This window comes from Oncorhynchus mykiss, chromosome 11 (assembly GCF_013265735.2).
Source record: "Oncorhynchus mykiss isolate Arlee chromosome 11, USDA_OmykA_1.1, whole genome shotgun sequence".
NCBI lineage: Eukaryota > Metazoa > Chordata > Actinopteri > Salmoniformes > Salmonidae > Oncorhynchus > Oncorhynchus mykiss.
This window is the reverse complement of record NC_048575.1, coordinates 83,271,433-83,290,825: the sequence shown is the minus strand read 5'-3', so window position 1 is coordinate 83,290,825 and position 19,393 is coordinate 83,271,433. Positions and strand designations below refer to the sequence as shown.

General features: G+C 41.8%; 1 protein-coding gene across 3 annotated transcripts in view; it reads left to right on the top strand.

The window, feature by feature from the left end:
• The first annotated feature begins 1,876 nt into the window (after nucleotides 1-1,876).
• LOC110536507 (AT-rich interactive domain-containing protein 3A) overlaps nucleotides 1,877-19,393 on the top strand; it is a 224,887-nt gene continuing 207,370 nt past the window's right edge. The window contains exons 1-2 of one of the 3 annotated variants that reach the window (XM_036936538.1): nucleotides 1,877-2,309; nucleotides 2,925-3,635. In XM_036936538.1, the coding sequence (XP_036792433.1) occupies nucleotides 2,271-2,309; nucleotides 2,925-3,635 (750 nt within the window). In that variant the 5' untranslated portion in view covers nucleotides 1,877-2,270. The remainder of the gene's footprint in view (nucleotides 2,310-2,924; nucleotides 3,636-19,393) is intronic. The other 2 variants (XM_036936536.1, XM_036936537.1) reach the window with 2 other exon arrangements.

Here is a 19,393-nt window from a genome sequence, read left to right as displayed (position 1 = left end):
GTATTATTACTGTTGAAACACAAAGTCCCCATTTGAAGTGCACAATAGAATGTAATATCAATGTCCGCTTTAGAGGTTTCATTACAATGGACTGGAACCTGTTGTTGTTGTTGTTGTTGTTGGGCCTAACAGAATAGGTTTTAATGCTCCGTTGGAAACACAAACGCCTACTTCATATGTAACAGTATAATGCTTTAGTATAGAAACCATGTAAAAATAATTCAATGTCTTAATAATAATGATTAATGATATTCAATATTCAACCTACTATCTTTTAAAATAGTTTAGACTTCTACAGTTATTTCGATGTGAATCATTTAGATTTTTGATCACCCCTTTGATGTTCTCCTTTACTATAAATAAACAATCTTACTTTTAAGATTAAAGGTCATTTATTTTATTCAGTTGTAGAAATATCCCTGTTAATCTCTCCGTCCTATATGCGGACATGGGGTCGATAACCAGGGGTCGGTAACCAGGGGACATAACAAAAGGTCTCATGTTTCACATGAGGTCATCACTGTGATCCAGACTAATGAACATGAATGTCCATCCTGGACTGAAACAAACTCTAATGGCCAGGTTTCTCCACTCCACTACAATGCTTGAACAATGGAAAAGAATACAGTCGAATATCATTGCATAATATTTTTTTCATACAGGAAAATTTGCTTGTGACATTTTGGATTAGATAATAACATTTCACACATGACAGATATTTAAACAATAAATGAATGTATTATAGAAGAACAACACAAAGTCATGAATATTGTAGGTGTTTCCTTTGGAGTTGATGGACATCAGCACATCTGTGTCTTGTACCAGAAATACATCCGGAGACGGTCTGTGACTCAGAGTACAGAAGACCAAACGGTTTCCACTGTATTAACGTCACTTTCAAAGGAACCTTTACTACAGCAACCCACATCTCTGTTTTTCTGATCTGCTGCTATTGGTGATGCTCAACCTCCTGTTGTTTTATTTTTATAGGTGATGCTCAAACTCCTGTTGTTTTATTTTTATAGGTGATGCTCAACCTCCTGTTTTTTTTTATAGGTGATGCTCAACCTCCTGTTTTTAATAGGTGATGCTCAACCTCCTGTATTTAATAGGTGATGCTCAACTTCCTGTTTTTATAGGTGATGATCAACCTCCTGTTTTTATAGGTGATGCTCAACCTCCTGTTTTTAATAGGTGATGCTCAACTTCCTGTTTTTATAGGTGATGCTCAACCTCCTGTTTTTAATAGGTGATGCTCAACTTCCTGTTTTTATAGGTGATGCTCAACTTCCTGCTTTTATAGGTGATGCTCAACTTCCTGCTTTTATAGTTGATGCTCAACTTCTAGGCCTATCCCTTGGCTCTGAATAGTAAAGCCTAGTTTGTGTCAAATAGTTTACAATATGCTATGGGATCACTTATGGGAGGTGTAATCTGTTAATGGATTAACACACATTTAGATGAAAGTTGAATTTATAGGATCTATATGTCATAATCTGATACTATGTTTAAATTCTGCCCCAGGCAATGGAACGCAAAACGATTTCACCGTTCTGATGCATGCAATTATTATTATGATTTTTTAAATGTATTATTAAACTCCTATTGCAAAAAAACCCATAACCTCTACACTTATTTCTGTCGATATAAACAAACAAACAAAAACATTATGTGGTCTAGGCAGTAGGCTCCATGGAACATATGCGTAAAATGACTAGTTAAGTGGGGGCAGGGTCCAGGCTAAATAGCCTAATGAATAACAATATGCATATATTTATAGAATATAGAATGTGTAACCAATTAACAATTTTGGCAAAGAATTTACCATTTTTGGACGGTTTCCAACACTTGGCGATGTGGGATCCGTCAGTTCTCTTGTGTTTCTGTGCGGTTGTTAAAGTGTATTTCCTAGGTCGGCTGTAGACCCTGCCCTCTGTATATCACTGTATTGACGTGTTGTTAGCAAATGGGAGCAGAACGTCCGATCCTTCGCATGAGGGGGTCATTCTGACTACAGGGCCGATCCTTCGAATGAAGAGGTCATTCTGACTACAGTTGCCACTTGTTGCTAAACCCTTCAGGGCTTCAATACTCGACCACCGCAAATACATTGATAGCCTACACTTTAATCCTACACGTTAATCTATTCTCTCCAATAGAGACGCGGATCTCGATGTTGAATCAGGATTCAGGAATACTCCCACAACTAACATTGAAAGGAGATACTTTGTGAACTGTTTGATATTTCGGTCTAATCTGACGGGCGAAGCATGGTTGATAATACCAGTATAGCAACCAAATCTGCTTTGGTAAGCATCACATTTAGTTATTTCTCTAACCATGTTGACGGATTCTGATTATTCTTATTAGCCTATGCAGATGTTAATAAGATAGGCTATTTCGTTTTGTTATTTTATTTCGTTTTCTTTTAGGCTAATTATTTACACTTTAACTAATTATTTACATTTTAATAACGTTTTTGAATGTTTAGATTCACATTTACAGTAAATTAACTTTTTACATAACTTTTATCTCTTAAATAGATTGATACGAACGTTTCTGAAAATAGTATGCAATGGTTTATGTATATATAGGCTAATTATTCTGTGTAATTATTTTTGTCAGCCTGCCACATCAGCACTAGGCTATACAGCGCACAATGTTACTGTGTTACCCACGTTCATTTCCGCAATACATTGTAGTCTATTTATGGTGCACTTTTGATACATGTTAGAAGCCACGTTTTAAGAGACATCGACTCCAGGGGCACAAATGTCGGCCACATTATCATAATAGGCATGGTCGTGTGTTCCTACAGTTTATTACCAAGTTATTTCTTAATAGTTTATTGCTTTTAGTCAGTTTACTCTCCGTTACAATATTTCCGAGTGGTTATTTTATTTGTACCCTCTTGCTCTCCACAGCAAGCAGCGTTCTCCTCGTCCAGCAACCTCCCCCTGCTCGTCTCCTCTGCCTCCACACACAGCCACTTCCCCGGCTCACACTCACAGTCCCAGCAGCCCAGCGGCGGAGGCATGAAGCTAGAGGCGGTCATGGAAAACCTCCAAAGACAGCAGGCTGCCCGCCTGGCGCTAGAAGAGAAGCTCCGTCAGGCGGAGAAAGAGAAGGATCTCCGCTCCATGGTCGAGTCCCAGATACACCAACAAGCACTCGCGTTCCACCACTACCAGGCAGCGGTCCGGGGCGCTTTCGCCGCGGGAGTAGCGAACTCTTCTCCCAGCTTGGCGAGGTCCGCTGAACCGGGACTGGCTGTCCATCACAGTTTCGACGCCCGCAGGCACTCAGAGAGAGCCGACGACTCCGATATGGATGATGATCCAGAGGGGATGGACCGATGCATGAATGATGACGACCGGAATCTGGATGGAGATGACATGGACAACGAAGGAGTCGTGGACGATGAGGATGAAGAGGACATGGAGGGGGCTCTCAGCCACTACCAGCCCCACCACCCCATGCACCCCGGTGCGGGACACTCTCCGAAGGGCACCCCGGTGCAGTTCATGTCTAGAATTCCCCCCTCCTTCGTTGCGCCCCGGCAGTTGGAATCCCCGGGCGGGATGGCACCACAGTCTCAGAACCACGAATGGACTTACGAGGAGCAATTCAAACAGGTAAAGCTGACTAATAAGTAATAACTTGATATGAAACGTTACCTACTATACACTAGACTACACTGACTGTACTACCCCATGTTGATAACAATCTCATTCGTCTCCTTAACGAAGTTTCCTATAATTAAGCCTGCCCGTTACTTTTCCAAGTCCAAAACACAATTGAACTTTGTTTTAACGGCTCTAGTTCCTCAAGAGGATGTTCAACTGTTTTGATAGTTGGACTTCAGAAACGACACGAACTTTAGTTTGTGCTGTGGATCCCCTTGCTGATCTGTCCTCTCTGTCTTTCCTTCATATGTCATTTATTTTCTCAAACGTTATTTATTCAGGGCAAAAAAAAACGTTGAGACCAGGCTCCCATTCTCAATTACTAATCACTGTAATACAACAATCCAATACAATGTGGAACAAAACATGAATCAATACAATGTAAAATAAAACAGCAATCAATACAATGTCAAATTAAATGAAAATACAGCACAATACAACAATTTAGTCAAACGGTTCCATTCCTCAGATACTAGGTCCTCAATCAAAACCCTAAACTGCCCAAGCGCCAACAGAACACCTAGTTGTAAAGAGTTTGTAAATTGTTTCAGCAGTGAGACGCATCAAAACTAAAAGCAGATTTACCGGGGGAGACCTGAGGAACCTCAAGAGTTTAACCAACACTGTGAACGGGTTTGGTTGTCTCATGTTTTTATACTGTAACAACAAAGTTAGGTAAGTCGGTCGCTTGTGTAGTAGAGCTCTGTAAACAGAAAGGGAGTAAGGAAGTGATTTACGGGACTTTATTGAGAACCAGCCAACCTTTTGATACAGGATTCAGTGATGAGCATTAAAACTGTTTACCTGTGATAAAGTGAAGGAAGCAATGGTAGACGGAATCCAAAGGTTTTAGAGTCGGGGCTGCTGCAATCTGGTAAACGCTGTCACCATAGCCAATAACAGACAGGAAGGTTGACTGTACAATCTGCTTCCTGCTGTTTAGGGAGAGAAAAGATCTCTCTTAAAAAAAATATATATATATAAAAAAACATTTGAAATCTTCTGTTTTTAACTATCTCGTCCGTATGTTTTTTTAAACATGAAGTCTTTGTCAATCCAAATGCCTAGATATTTATAATAGGGAACCTGGTCGATGGGAGAACTTTTCAGTGAATAAAAATATAGTCCATTTGAAACATTCTGGAAAGAACTAGAGAACAACATATATTTAGTCCTGCCCACATTAAGTACACGGTTTAAACCAACCAGGGCTTTCTGTAAGGTAACAAGGTCAGCTGACAGCATAAAACAACTCCTGGTCCTACAGTTGTGGGTAATGGTATAAATAACAGTATCGTTTGAATGTAGATGAAAATTACAAGTTCTAACAGATAGACCAACAGTATTTATACAAACACTAAAGACAACAGGTCCCAGTACCGATCCCTGTGGTACACCTTTTGTAAATATCCAGGAAACTAGACATAACACCATCAGAAATCACACATCGGGTCCTGTCTGACACACAATCTGATCCAGGCTAAATTTCAGTCAATCTTTGAATGAGAATGTGACGATGATTTCATTTTTCCTAAGCAATGAAACGGTGTAGGTCTAAAACCAGATATTGAGAGAGAACATATTTTTATTTCCTTCATGTCTATTTAATAAGAAGAACCCTAGACCAGACCACTTGTTCAAAGAACCCTAGACCAGACCACTTGTTCAAAGAGCCCTAGACCAGACCACTTGTTCAAAGAGCCCTAGACCAGACCACTTGTTCAAAGAACCCTAGACCAGACCACTTGTTCAAAGAACCCTAGACCAGACCACTTGTTCAAAGAGCCCTAGACCAGACCACTTGTTCAAAGAGCCCTAGACCAGACCACTTGTTCAAAGAGCCCTAGACCAGACCACTTGTTCAAAGAACCCTAGACCAGACCACTTGTTCAAAGAACCCTAGACCAGACCACTTGTTCAAAGAACCCTAGACCAGACCACTTGTTCAAAGAGCCCTAGACCAGACCACTTGTTCAAAGAACCCTAGACCAGACCACTTGTTCAAAGAACCCTAGACCAGACCACTTGTTCATAGAACCCTAGACCAGACTACTTGTTCATAGAACCCTAGACCAGACCACTTGTTCAAAGAGCCCTAGACCAGACCACTTGTTCAAAGAGCCCTAGACCAGACCACTTGTTCAAAGAGCCCTAGACCAGACCACTTGTTCAAAGAGCCCTAGACCAGACCACTTGTTCAAAGAGCCCTAGACCAGACTACTTGTTCATAGAACCCTAGACCAGACCACTTGTTCATAGAACCCTAGACCAGACTACTTGTTCATAGAACCCTAGACCAGACCACTTGTTCATAGAACCCTAGACCAGACCACTTGTTCAAAGCACATTTAGCATAGAAGAACCCCTGACCAGACCACTTGTTCAAAGAATATAATTTGTTAGCTGACCAGGCCTAATTTACACGTATACAATATATTGATATTACTAATTTGTTTACTATGAATACATGAGTATATTTAGTGATTTATCTTAAAAGGCTACAATAAAGAAATTAACTAAATATTTTCTCCTGCTTATTACTGACATATCACTAGCTGTTAGTTGCTTAATTATTTGACAAATGCCCCTATTGATAAAACATTCGGGTGGATTTTTATATATAATGTCACAGCAATTGTGGCAGTATTGGCTTTAAGGCTTGATTGATATAAAACACAAAATAATAAATAGTTTTAGGTGACTAAAGAATAAGAAAGTAGTCCTCTCCTCTCCAGCCTAAATATCATTCTGATAAAGATGTAAATTCATAATATTATTCATTCCAATCCACCAGAGAGAGGTTGCAAAGCGAACTCAGATCTAATATGGTCATTCTATATTTATGACGGAACATTCAGATACTTCCTTAAGCGTAACGTGTACATTAGGGCCCTGCATTAGGCCTGCATTAAGTAACCTAAGCAATGGAAATGCAATTCAAATCAGGGAGAAATAAAACCTGGATAATTAAGATGTGCCGTTGTGTAGTTCTTATGTTACTCATTGGACAAAATACAATTATTTATGTTTTATTTAAATTATACTATACTTCTCTATATAGTTCAGGGGTTTTTATGGGGTTCCTCTGTCCAGTAGATACATCCTCAGTTCAGGGGGTTTTATGGGGTTCCTCTGTCCAGTAGATACATCCTCAGTTCAGGGGGTTTTATGGGGTTCCTCTGTCCAGTAGATACATCCTCAGTTCAGGGGGTTTTATGGGGTTCCTCTGTTCAGTAGATACATCCTGAGTTCAGGGGGTTTTATGGGGTTCCTCTGTTCAGTAGATACATCCTCAGTTCAGGGGGTTTTATGGGGTTCCTCTGTCCAGTAGATACATCCTCAGTTCAGGGGTTTTTATGTGGTTCCTCTGTTCAGTAGATACATCCTCAGTTCAGGGGTTTTTATGTGGTTCCTCTGTTCAGTAGATACATCCTCAGTTCAGGGGTTTTTATGGGGTTCCTCTGTCCAGTAGATACATCCTCAGTTCAGGGGGTTTTATGGGGTTCCTCTGTTCAGTAGATACATCCTCAGTTCAGGGGTTTTTATGGGGTTCCTCTGTCCAGTAGATACATCGTCAGTTCAGGGGTTTTTATGGGGTTCCTCTGTTCAGTAGATACATCCTCAGTTCAGGGGTTTTTATGGGGTTCCTCTGTCCTGTAGATACATCGTCAGTTCAGGGGTTTTTATGGGGTTCCTCTGTCCTGTAGATACATCCTCAGTTCAGGGGTTTTTATGGGGTTCCTCGGTCCAGTAGATACATCGTCAGTTCAGGGGGTTTTATGGGGTTCCTCTGTTCAGTAGATACATCCTCAGTTCAGGGGTTTTTATGGGGTTCCTCTGTCCTGTAGATACATCGTCAGTTCAGGGGGTTTTATGGGGTTCCTCTGTTCAGTAGATACATCCTCAGTTCAGGGGGTTTTATGGGGTTCCTCTGTTCAGTAGATACATCCTCAGTTCAGGGGGTTTTATGGGGTTCCTCTGTTCAGTAGATACATCCTCAGTTCAGGGGTTTTTATGGGGTTCCTCTGTCCTGTAGATACATCCTCAGTTCAGGGGTTTTTATGGGGTTCCTCTGTTCAGTAGATACATCCTCAGTTCAGGGGGTTTTATGGGGTTCCTCTGTTCAGTAGATACATCCTCAGTTCAGGGGTTTTTATGGGGTTCCTCTGTCCAGTAGACACATCCTCAGTTCAGGGGGTTTTATGGGGTTCCTCTGTCCTGTAGATACATCGTCAGTTCAGGGGTTTTTATGGGGTTCCTCTGTTCAGTAGATACATCCTCAGTTCAGGGGTTTTTATGTGGTTCCTCTGTCCAGTAGACACATCCTCAGTTCAGGGGTTTTTATGGGGTTCCTCTGTCCTGTAGATACGGTGTCCTTCAAAAAGTATTCATACCCTTTGACTTTTTCCACATTTTGTTTTGGTTTTAAAATTGATTAAATTTAGATTTGTTTTTGTCACTGGCCAGCACACAATAGTCCATAATGTCATAATGGAATTATGTTTTTCACAATGTTTACAAATGCATAAAAAAATGAATATCTTAAATGTCTTGAGTCAATAAGTATTCAACCCCTTTGTTATTTCAAGCCTAAAACAGTTCAGGAGTAAAAATGTGCTTTAACAAGTCACATAATAAGATGCATGGACTCACTCTGTGTTCAATAATAGTGTTTAACATGGTTTCTGAATGACTCCCTCATCTCTGTACCCCACACATATAATTATCGGTAATGTCCCTCAGTCGAGCAATGAATTCCAAACACAGATTCAACCACAGGGACCAGGGAGGGTTTCCCAATGCCAAAGAAGGGCACCGATTGGTAGATGGGTAAAATAAAAGCAGACTGAATATCCCTTTGAACATGGTGAAGATATTAATTAAACTTTGGACGGTGTATCAATACACCCAGTCACTACAAAGATACAGGCGTCCTTCCTAACTCAGTTGCTGGAGAGGAAGGAAACCAGTCAGTAATTTCACCATGAGGCCAATGGTGACTTTAAAACAATTACAGAGTTTAATGGCTGTGAAAGGAGGAAACTGAGGATGGAACAACAACATTGTAGTTACTCCACAATACTAACCTAATGGACAGAGTGAAAAGAAGGAAGCCTGTACAGAATACAAATATTCCTAAACATGCTTCCTGTTGGCACTGCAGTAAAACTGCAAAAAAAATTGGCAAAGAAATTATCTTTATCGTTATGTTCCTGGCAAATCCAACACAACACATCACTGAGTACCACTCTTCATATTTTAAAGCATGGTGGTGGCTGCATCATGTTATGGGTATGCTTGTCATCGGCAAGGACTAGGGAGTTTTTTTAGGATGCAAAGAAACGGAATAGTTAAGCACAGGCAAAATCCTAAAGGAAACCCTGGTTCAGTCTGCTTTCCAACAGATACTGGGAGACAAATTCACTTTTCAGCAGGAAAATAACCTCAAACACAAGGCCAAATCTATACTGGAGTTGCTTACCAAGATGACGTTGAATGTTCCTGAGTGGCCTAGTTACAGTTTTGACTTAAATCATCTTGAAAATCTATGTCTAGACTTGAAAATTGCTGTCTAGCAATGATCAACAGTCAACTTGACAAGAATCATAAAAAAAAAATAATAATGTGCAAATATTTTACAATCCAGGTGTACAAAGCTCTTAGAGACTTACTCAGAAAGACTCACAGCTGTAATGGGTGCCAAAGGTGATTCTAACATGTATTGACTCAGGGAGTTGAATACTTATCTAATCAAGATATTTGAAGCTTTTTAATTTTTCATAATGTTTTTGCAAATGTTAGAATTTTTCTTCCACTTTGACATTACAGAGTCTTGTGTCCATTTTAAATTCAGGCTGTAATACAAAAAAATATATATATTTAGAAAAAGTCAAGGGGTGTGAATACTTTCTGAAAGCTCTGTACAGTTGAGGGATTTTTTGTTGTTGTTGTTGGGGGGGTTCTGTCCAGTATCTTTTACTGTATGTGATGTTTAAGGTACAGTTGTGCATTGTACCATAGAAATCTGAAAATCTGACTTTGTTTGAATATACTTTAATTGCAATTTGCTAATGCAACCAGTTACAGAACGACAAATATTTAACCCTCAACAATCCCGGGCTGTCTTTTGTCTATTAGCATGCAGTATTGATCAGTAACACTAATTGCCATATTACTGTATGATGCTTTGCTGAAAACTCTTCTCTATTATCATGGAAAGACCAGTCTCTATTAGTTAGAGTTTTAGTTTGAGTTAATTTATTTTTTACAGGGACAGGGCATATTATTCAACGTTTCAGTAAAAGTGCCGGTTTTAGCCAGCCGGCTAATTTTCAACCGCAGTCCCTGGGCAGGTTATTGAAAACAATTACAATACAATTACAATTATCAGAGAAAGACTAGTCTCTATTTTCAAAGAAAGATTGACATTTTTCATAGTTTACGTGAATTTTGTCAACTGTAAATCATGTAAAATGGCATGTCTCCTGTCCATTATTAAGTTGAGAGCTTTAGTTTTCAGGATGTGCTCTTCTAGCCGGGTCATAGGACAATAAAAGGATGCTTATGGTCACTGAGCAGACACGCCGGAGCCAGACTACTATGTGTTTTCAGAGTTGCAAAACAAAACCACATTTGAGGGCAACTGAAGGGAGGCAGCAGCTAACTGTATCTTTGTAAATGGGAACAAGATGTGGTGTTGGAGAGGCTCAATATAAAGACCGGGGTACTAGAGAATGAGCATATTTCATATGCCCTTTAGGCAGGTTAATATTTACTCTGACATCAATCTGTTGACGGATGTAGATGACAGTTAGATGCTGCTTTGTGTATGGATTTCTGAGGATGAATAGATTAGATTATAACATAACTTTCTATTTGACATATCTGACATCTGAAAGGGAAGAGCTGAGGGAAGAGCTGAGGGAAGAACTAAGGGAAGAGCTGAGGGAAGAGCCGAGAGAAGAGCTGAGGGAAGAGCTGAGGGAAGAGCTGAGGGAAGAGCTGAGGGAAGAGCTGAGGGAAGAGCTGAGGGAAGAACTGAGGGAAGAGCTGAGGGAAGAGCCGAGAGAAGAGCTGAGGGAAGAGCTGAGAGAAGGGCTGAGGGAAGAGCTGAGGGAAGAGCTGAGGGAAGAGCTGAGAGAAGGGCTGAGGAAAGGGCTGAGGGAAGAGCTGAGGGAAGACCTGAGGGAAGAGCTGAGAGAAGAGCTGAGAGAAGAGCTGAGAGAAGGGCTGAGGGAAGACCCGAGGGAAGACCTGAGGGAAGAGCTTAGGGAAGGGCTGAGAGAAGAGCTGAGGTAAGGGCTGAGAGAAGGGCTGAGAGAGACCTGAGGTAAGGGCTAAGAGAAGGGCTGAGAGAGACCTGATGTAAGGGCTAAGAGAAGGGCTGAGAGAAGACCTGAGGTAAGGGCTGAGAGAAGGGCTGAGAGAAGACCTGAGGTAAGGGCTGAGAGAAGGGCTGAGAGAAGACCTGAGGTAAGGGCTGAGAGAAGGGCTGAGAGAAGGGCTGAGAGAAGACCTGAGGTAAGACCTGAGGGAAAAGCTGAGGGAAGAGCGAGTGAGAGAAACAAACAGAAGAAGATTGCGTAGAGTTTTGGCTGGAGGACAGGAACGTAGAACTGGTGGCATCCCAGCCTGGCTCACACCCAGAAATACTGGGATCTCCCTCTCTGGCAGCAGCATGTGTGAGCGGTGTGTGTGTGTGTGTGTGTGTGTGTGTGTGAGAGAGAGAGAGAGAGCTAGCGTGTATTTTGGCTGGAAGCCAACCCATTACGAAACAGAAACAAATAGAGTGATGTCACAGACCTAGCATGTTTCAACAGACCCCCCCCCACACACACACACACACACACACACACACACACACAGGAAAACAATTCTGTATATGTTGAACCGGGCTGTTACACCTGGCTGTTGAACTGGGCTGTTGAACCGGGCTGTTGAACCTGGCTGTTGAACCGGGCTGTTGAACCTGGCTGTTGAACTGGGCTGTTGAACCGGGCTGTTGAACCAGGCTGTTATAACAAAATGTCAGCTAGCTTTTCACTGTACTGGGGCTTGTTTAATTACAGCAACAATCACCAGGCAGCACACAAACATATTGACACGCAGAGAAGTTCTGTTGTGGGTGTAGGGGCCCCATGGACCCCAAAACTAAATATGTTTCTCTGCTAAAGTCTGGTTAAAGTCTGGCTAAAAGATTGAAAGGAATGTGAGTCTTATTCAGTACATTTAGTTATTGCTTGCTTTTCTATAGTCTACCAATCTTTACCAGCAGGCATGCTAGCTGAGATACTTAGATAAGCTAGCTACTCTAACTTGATTGATAGTCTGAAATTGCTTGTTTTGTAGTTAGTAATGAGGTTGGGAGATTGGGAACCGATCTGGGCTAAAGCCAACTTCATCAAATGGGTTGTTGGTAGTTAGTAATGAGGTTGGGAGATTGGGAACCGATCTGGGCTAAAGCCAACCTCGTCAAATGGCTTGTTGGTAGTTAGTAATGAGGTTGGGAGATTGGGAACCGATCTGGGCTAAAGCCAGCTTCATCAAATGGCTTGTTGGTAGTTAGTAATGAGGTTGGGAGATTGGGAACCGATCTGGGCTAAAACCAACCTCGTCAAATGGCTTGTTGGTAGTTAGTAATGAGGTTGGGAAAATGAGAACCGATCTGGGCTAAAGCCAACTTCATCAAATGGCTTGGAGGCTAGTAGTATTACAGAGAAACAACCCCCCCAAAAACTCCTCATGATGCCTCTCTCTCTGTGTGTTTGTGTGTGTGTGTTTGTGTGTGTGTTTGTGTGTATGTTTGTGTGTGTGTGTGTTTGTGTGTGTGTGTGTTTGTCTGTGTGTGTTTGTGTGTCTGTGTGTGTCTGTGTGTGTGTGTGTCTGTGTGTGTGTGTGTCTGTGTGTGTGTCTAAATGGGGTGTTACAGCTGGTGTACCGTTTTACTCCAGAAGCCTTAAATGAAGCCGTTTATGTCATCCCTCCTCCTCTCTCCCCTCCCCCTTTCCCCTCCCCCTCCTGCCCCTCTCCCCCTCTCCCTCCTCCCCCTCTCATCCTCTCCCCCTCCTCCTCTCTCCCTTCCCCCTTTCCCCCTCCTCCTCTTGTCCCCCTCCCCTCTCCCTCCTCCCCCTCTCATCCTCTCCCCCTCCTCTCTCCCCTCCCCCTCTCACCTCACCCCCTCTCCCTTCTCCTCCTTTGCCCCTCCCCCTCTCCAGTCTACCCCTCCCCCTTCCTTCCCTCCCTGCTTGACCATATCCACTGTCTGTCTGTCTGTCTGTCTGTCTGTCTGTCTGTCTGTCTGTCTGTCTGTCTGTCTGTCTGTCTGTCTGTCTGTCTGTCTGTCTGTCTGTCTGTCTGTGACTGAGTACTATACTGACTGACTGACAGACAGACAGACAGACAGACAGACAGACAGACAGACAGACATGGGTACTAAAAACACATTATAAGCGGGGTAGTGTGGGTCCTGGATGCTGATAGACTCAAAAGGACCTACTGTTTACTGTTCTACTGACGTTGGTAACCAGTTTATAATAGCAATAAGGCACCTCAGCGTTGCGTCGTGCCTAAGAACAGCCCTTAGCGGTGGTATATTGGCCGTATACAGTACCACACCTCCTCGGGCCTTATTGCTTCGTTATAACACAAACGGACCTGCCATCCAGTAGTGACCTAATTCAATAAATGCATCCCAAATGGCTCCCTATTCCCTATATATTGCACTACTTTAGACCAGGGCCTTATTCCCTATATAGTGCACTACTTTAGACCAGAGCCCTATTCTCTATATAGTACACTACTTTAGACCAGAGCCCTATTCCCTATATAGTGCACTACTTTAGACCAGAGCCCTATTCTCTATATAGTACACTACTTTAGACCAGAGCCCTATTCCCTATAGAGTGCACTACTTTAGACCAGAGCCTTATTCCATATATAGTGCACTACTTTTGTGTAGGGAATAGGGTGCCATTTGGCAGGAAACCGTAGTAGAGGTAGAGGAAATACAACGAGACAGTGAAACGGGGGGATTGATGTTAAATCAGCAAGAGGAAGACGAGCGGAGAGAATTAGCTTTCCAGGACAGGAACAACCTAAACAGAGCTGCTGGCTAAACAAACATTTTCACTATGACCCACAGACAGTGAGACAGAGAGGCTGGGGGGAAAACACACACTCACGCCTCTCTCTAATGTTTTAAGGCAGCCCGTCGACTTCAGGCAAAACGAATCCCTAATGTCAGATGAAATTGGGATAGGATGATATGATAGGATGATATGATAGGATAGTATAATATGATAGGATGATATGATAGGATAGCATAATATGATAGGATGATATGATAGGATAGCACAATATGATAGGATGATATGATAGGATAGAAAAATATGATAGGATGATATGATAGGATGATATGATAGGAAGATAGGATGATATGATAGGATGATAGGATGATAGAATAATATGATAGGATGATATGATAGGATAGAATAATATGATAGGATAATATGATAGGATAGAATGATATGATAGGATGATATGATAGGAAGATAGGATGATATGATAGGATGATATGATAGGAAGATAGGATGATATGATAGGATGATATGATAGGATAGAATAATATGATAGGATGATATGATAGGATAGAAAAATATGATAGGATGATATGATAGGATGTAATGATAGGAAGATAGGATGATATAATAGCATGATATGAGAGGATAGAATAATATGATAGGATGATATGATAGGATAGAATAATATGATAGGATGATATGATAGGATGATACGATTATAGGATGATATGATAGGATTATAGGATGATATTATTGGATGATATGATAGGATGCTATGATAGGATGATATGATAACATGATATGATAGGAGGATAGGATTATAGGATGACGATAGGATGATAGGATGATAGGATGATAGGATGACATGATAGGATGATAGGATTATAGGATGATATGATTATAGAATGATATGATAGGATTATAGGAGGATATCATAGGATGATAGGATTATATGATGATATGATAGGATTATAGGATTATAGGATGATATGATAGGATCCAGGGAATATTATGATAGGATCCTATCATCCCATCATATAATCCTACCATCCTATCCTATCATTATATCTTAGCATTCTATTATATCATCCTATCATATCATAGGGAATATTATGATAGGATAGGAGGATAGGATGATAGGATGATAGTATAGGATGATAGGATAGGATGATAGGATATAATGATATGATAGGACGATAGGAGGATAGGATAGGACGATAGGATACAATGCTAGGATGATAGGATATACTGATAGGATAGGATGAAAGTGTATTGGGAGGATAGGAGGATAGGATGATAGTATAGGATGATAGGATAGGATGATAGGATACAATGATAGGATGATAGGATATACTGATAGGATAGGATGATAGTGTATTAGGAGGATAGGAGGATAGGATGCTAGTACTTTACAATCTTTGTCACTCTGTATTTCAGTTCTAATACATTAAACAAGTTATCCTAAGCATATCATAAGGGTTACCAAACTCTGTTCATAGAGACTGCATCTCACGATACCATTAGATCCTGGTCACCACTATACCATTAGATCCTGGTCATCACTATACCATTAGATCCTGGTCACCACGATACCATTAGATCCTGGTCACCACTATACCATTAGATCCTGGTCACCACTATACCATTAGATCCTGGTCACCACTATACCATTAGATCCTGGTCACCACTATACCATTAGATCCTGGTCACCACTATACCATTAGATCCTGGTCACCACTATACCATTAGATCCTGGTCATCACTATACCATTAGATCCTGGTCATTACGATACCATTATAGCCTGGTCACCACTATACCATTAGATCCTGGTCACCACGATACCATTAGATCCTGGTCACCACTATACCATTAGATCCTGGTCACCACTATACCATTAGATCCTGGTAACCACTATACCATTAGATCCTGGTCATCACTATACCATTAGATCCTGGTCATCACGATACCATTATAGCCTGGTCACCACTATACCATTAGATCCTGGTCACCACTATACCATTAGATCCTGGTAACCACTATACCATTAGATCCTGGTCATCACTATACCATTAGATCCTGGTCATCACGATACCATTATAGCCTGGTCACCACTATACCATTAGATCCTGGTCACCACTATACCATTAGATCCTGGTCACCACTATACCATTAGATCCTGGTCACCACTATACCATTAGATCCAGGTCACCACTATACCATTAGATCCTGGTCACCACTATACCATTAGATCCTGGTCACCACTATACCATTAGATCCTGGTCACCACTATACCATTAGATCCTGGTCATCACTATACCATTAGATCCTGGTCACCACTATACCATTAGATCCTGGTCACCACTATACCATTAGATCCTGGTCACCACTATACCATTAGATCCTGGTCACCACTATACCATTAGATCCTGGTCACCACTATACCATTAGATCCTGGTCACCACGATACCATTAGATCCTGGTCACCACTATACCATTAGATCCTGGTCACCACTATACCATTAGATCCTGGTCACCACTATACCATTAGATCCTGGTCACCACTATACCATTAGATCCTGGTCACCACTATACCATTAGATCCTGGTCACCACTATACCATTAGATCCTGGTCACCACTATACCATTAGATCCTGGTCACCACTATACCATTAGATCCTGGTCACCACTATACCATTAGATCCTGGTCACCACTATACCATTAGATCCTGGTCATCACTATACCATTAGATCCTGGTCATCACTATACCATTAGATCCTGGTCACCACTATACCATTAGATCCTGGTCATCACTATACCATTAGATCCTGGTCACCACTATACCATTAGATCCTGGTCACCACTATACCATTAGATCCTGGTCATCACTATACCATTAGATCCTGGTCACCACTATACCATTAGATCCTGGTCACCACTATACCATTAGATCCTGGTCACCACTATACCATTAGATCCTGGTCACCACTATACCATTAGATCCTGGTCACCACTATACCATTAGATCCTGGTCATCACTATACCATTAGATCCTGGTCACCACTATACCATTAGATCCTGGTCACCACTATACCATTAGATCCTGGTCACCACTATACCATTAGATCCTGGTCACCACTATACCATTAGATCCTGGTCACCACTATACCATTAGATCCTGGTCACCACTATACCATTAGATCCTGGTCATCACTATACCATTAGATCCTGGTCATCACTATACCATTAGATCCTGGTCACCACTATACCATTAGATCCTGGTCACCACTATACCATTAGATCCTGGTCATCACTATACCATTAGATCCTGGTCATCACTATACCATTAGATCCTGGTCATCACTATATCATTAGATCCTGGTCATCACTATACCATTAGATCCTGGTCACCACTATACCATTAGATCCTGGTCACCACTATACCATTAGATCCTGGTCACCACTATACCATTAGATCCTGGTCACCACTATACCATTAGATCCTGGTCACCACTATACCATTAGATCCTGGTCACCACTATACCATTAGATCCAGGTCACCACTATACCATTAGATCCTGGTCATCACTATACCATTAGATCCTGGTCATCACTATACCATTAGATCCTGGTCATCACTAGACCATTATATCCTGGTCATCACTATACCATTAGATCCTGGTCATCACTATATCATTAGATCCTGGTCACCACTATACCATTAGATCCTGGTCACCACTATACCATTAGATCCTGGTCACCACTATACCATTAGATCCTGGTCACCACTATACCATTAGATCCTGGTCACCACGATACCATTAGATCCTGGTCATCACTATACCATTAGATCCTGGTCATCACTATACCATTAGATCCTGGTCACCACTATACCATTAGATCCTGGTCACCACTATACCATTAGATCCTGGTCACCACTATACCATTAGATCCTGGTCACCACTATACCATTAGATCCTGGTCACCACTATACCATTAGATCCTGGTCACCACTATACCATTAGATCCTGGTCATCACTATACCATTAGATCCTGGTCATCACTATACCATTAGATCCTGGTCATCACTATACCATTAGATCCTGGTCACCACTATACCATTAGATCCTGGTCACCACTATACCATTAGATCCTGGTCACCACTATACCATTAGATCCTGGTCATCACTATACCATTAGATCCTGGTCACCACTATACCATTAGATCCTGGTCACCACTATACCATTAGATCCTGGTCACCACGATACCATTAGATCCTGGTCACCACTATACCATTAGATCCTGGTCACCACTATACCATTAGATCCTGGTCACCACTATACCATTAGATCCAGGTCACCACTATACCATTAGATCCTGGTCACCACTATACCATTAGATCCTGGTCATCACTATACCATTAGATCCTGGTCATCACTATACCATTAGATCCTGGTCATCACTAGACCATTATATCCTGGTCATCACTATACCATTAGATCCTGGTCATCACTATATCATTAGATCCTGGTCATCACTATACCATTAGATCCTGGTCACCACTATACCATTATAGCCTGGTCACCATTATACCATTAGATCCTGGTCATCACTATACCATTAGATCCTGGTCACCACTATACCATTAGATCCTGGTCATCACTATACCATTATAGCCTGGTCATCACTATACCATTAGATTCTGGTCATCACTATACCATTAGAGCCTGGTCATCACTATACCATTAGATCCTGGTCACCACTATACCATTAGATCCTGTTCATCACTATACCATTAGATCCTGGTCATCACTATACCATTAGATCCTGGTCATCACTATACCATTAGATCCTGGTCACCACTATACCATTAGATCCTGGTCACCACTATACCATTAGATCCAGGTCACCACTATACCATTAGATCCTGGTCACCATTATACCATTAGATCCTGGTCATCACTATATCATTGGATCCTGGTCACCACTATACCATTAGATCCTGGTCATGGCCGTAGTGGTATAACATTAGATTAGTAGACTGGTATATTTAACCACCTATCCATGGGCCTGTCTCAAATTATGCCCACCCTTTCAATTCACTTACCCCATCCCCCACCTTCCCTTCCCTTTCAACATGTGTGTGTGTGTGCTGTGTGTGTGTGTGTGTGTGTGTGTGCTGTGTGTGTGTGTGTGTGTGTGCTGTGTGTGCTGTGTGTGTGTGTGTGTGTGTGTGTGTGTGTGTGTGTGTGTGTGTGTGTGTGTGCTGTGTGTGCTGTGTGTGTGTGTGTGTGTGTGTGTGTGTGTGTGTGTGTGTGTGTGTGTGTGCTGTGTGTGCTGTGTGTGTGTGTGTGTGTGTGTGTGTGCTGTGTGTGCTGTGTGTGTGTGTGTGTGTGTGTGTGTGTGTGTGCGTGTGTCTGAGTGTGTGTCTGAGTGTCTGCGAGTGTGTGTGTGTGTGTGTGTGTGTGTGTGTGTGTGTGTGTTGGTCAGTGTGTTTTGCGGCTGCCTGGATATCCGTCTGCAGCACTTATTATCCTCTGAAGTTAACACATATGAAGTAAAAATATCCATATGGTAAAGAGCTTGATTTCTCCCATCCTCCGTTCCCCCTCCCCCTCTCTACTTCCC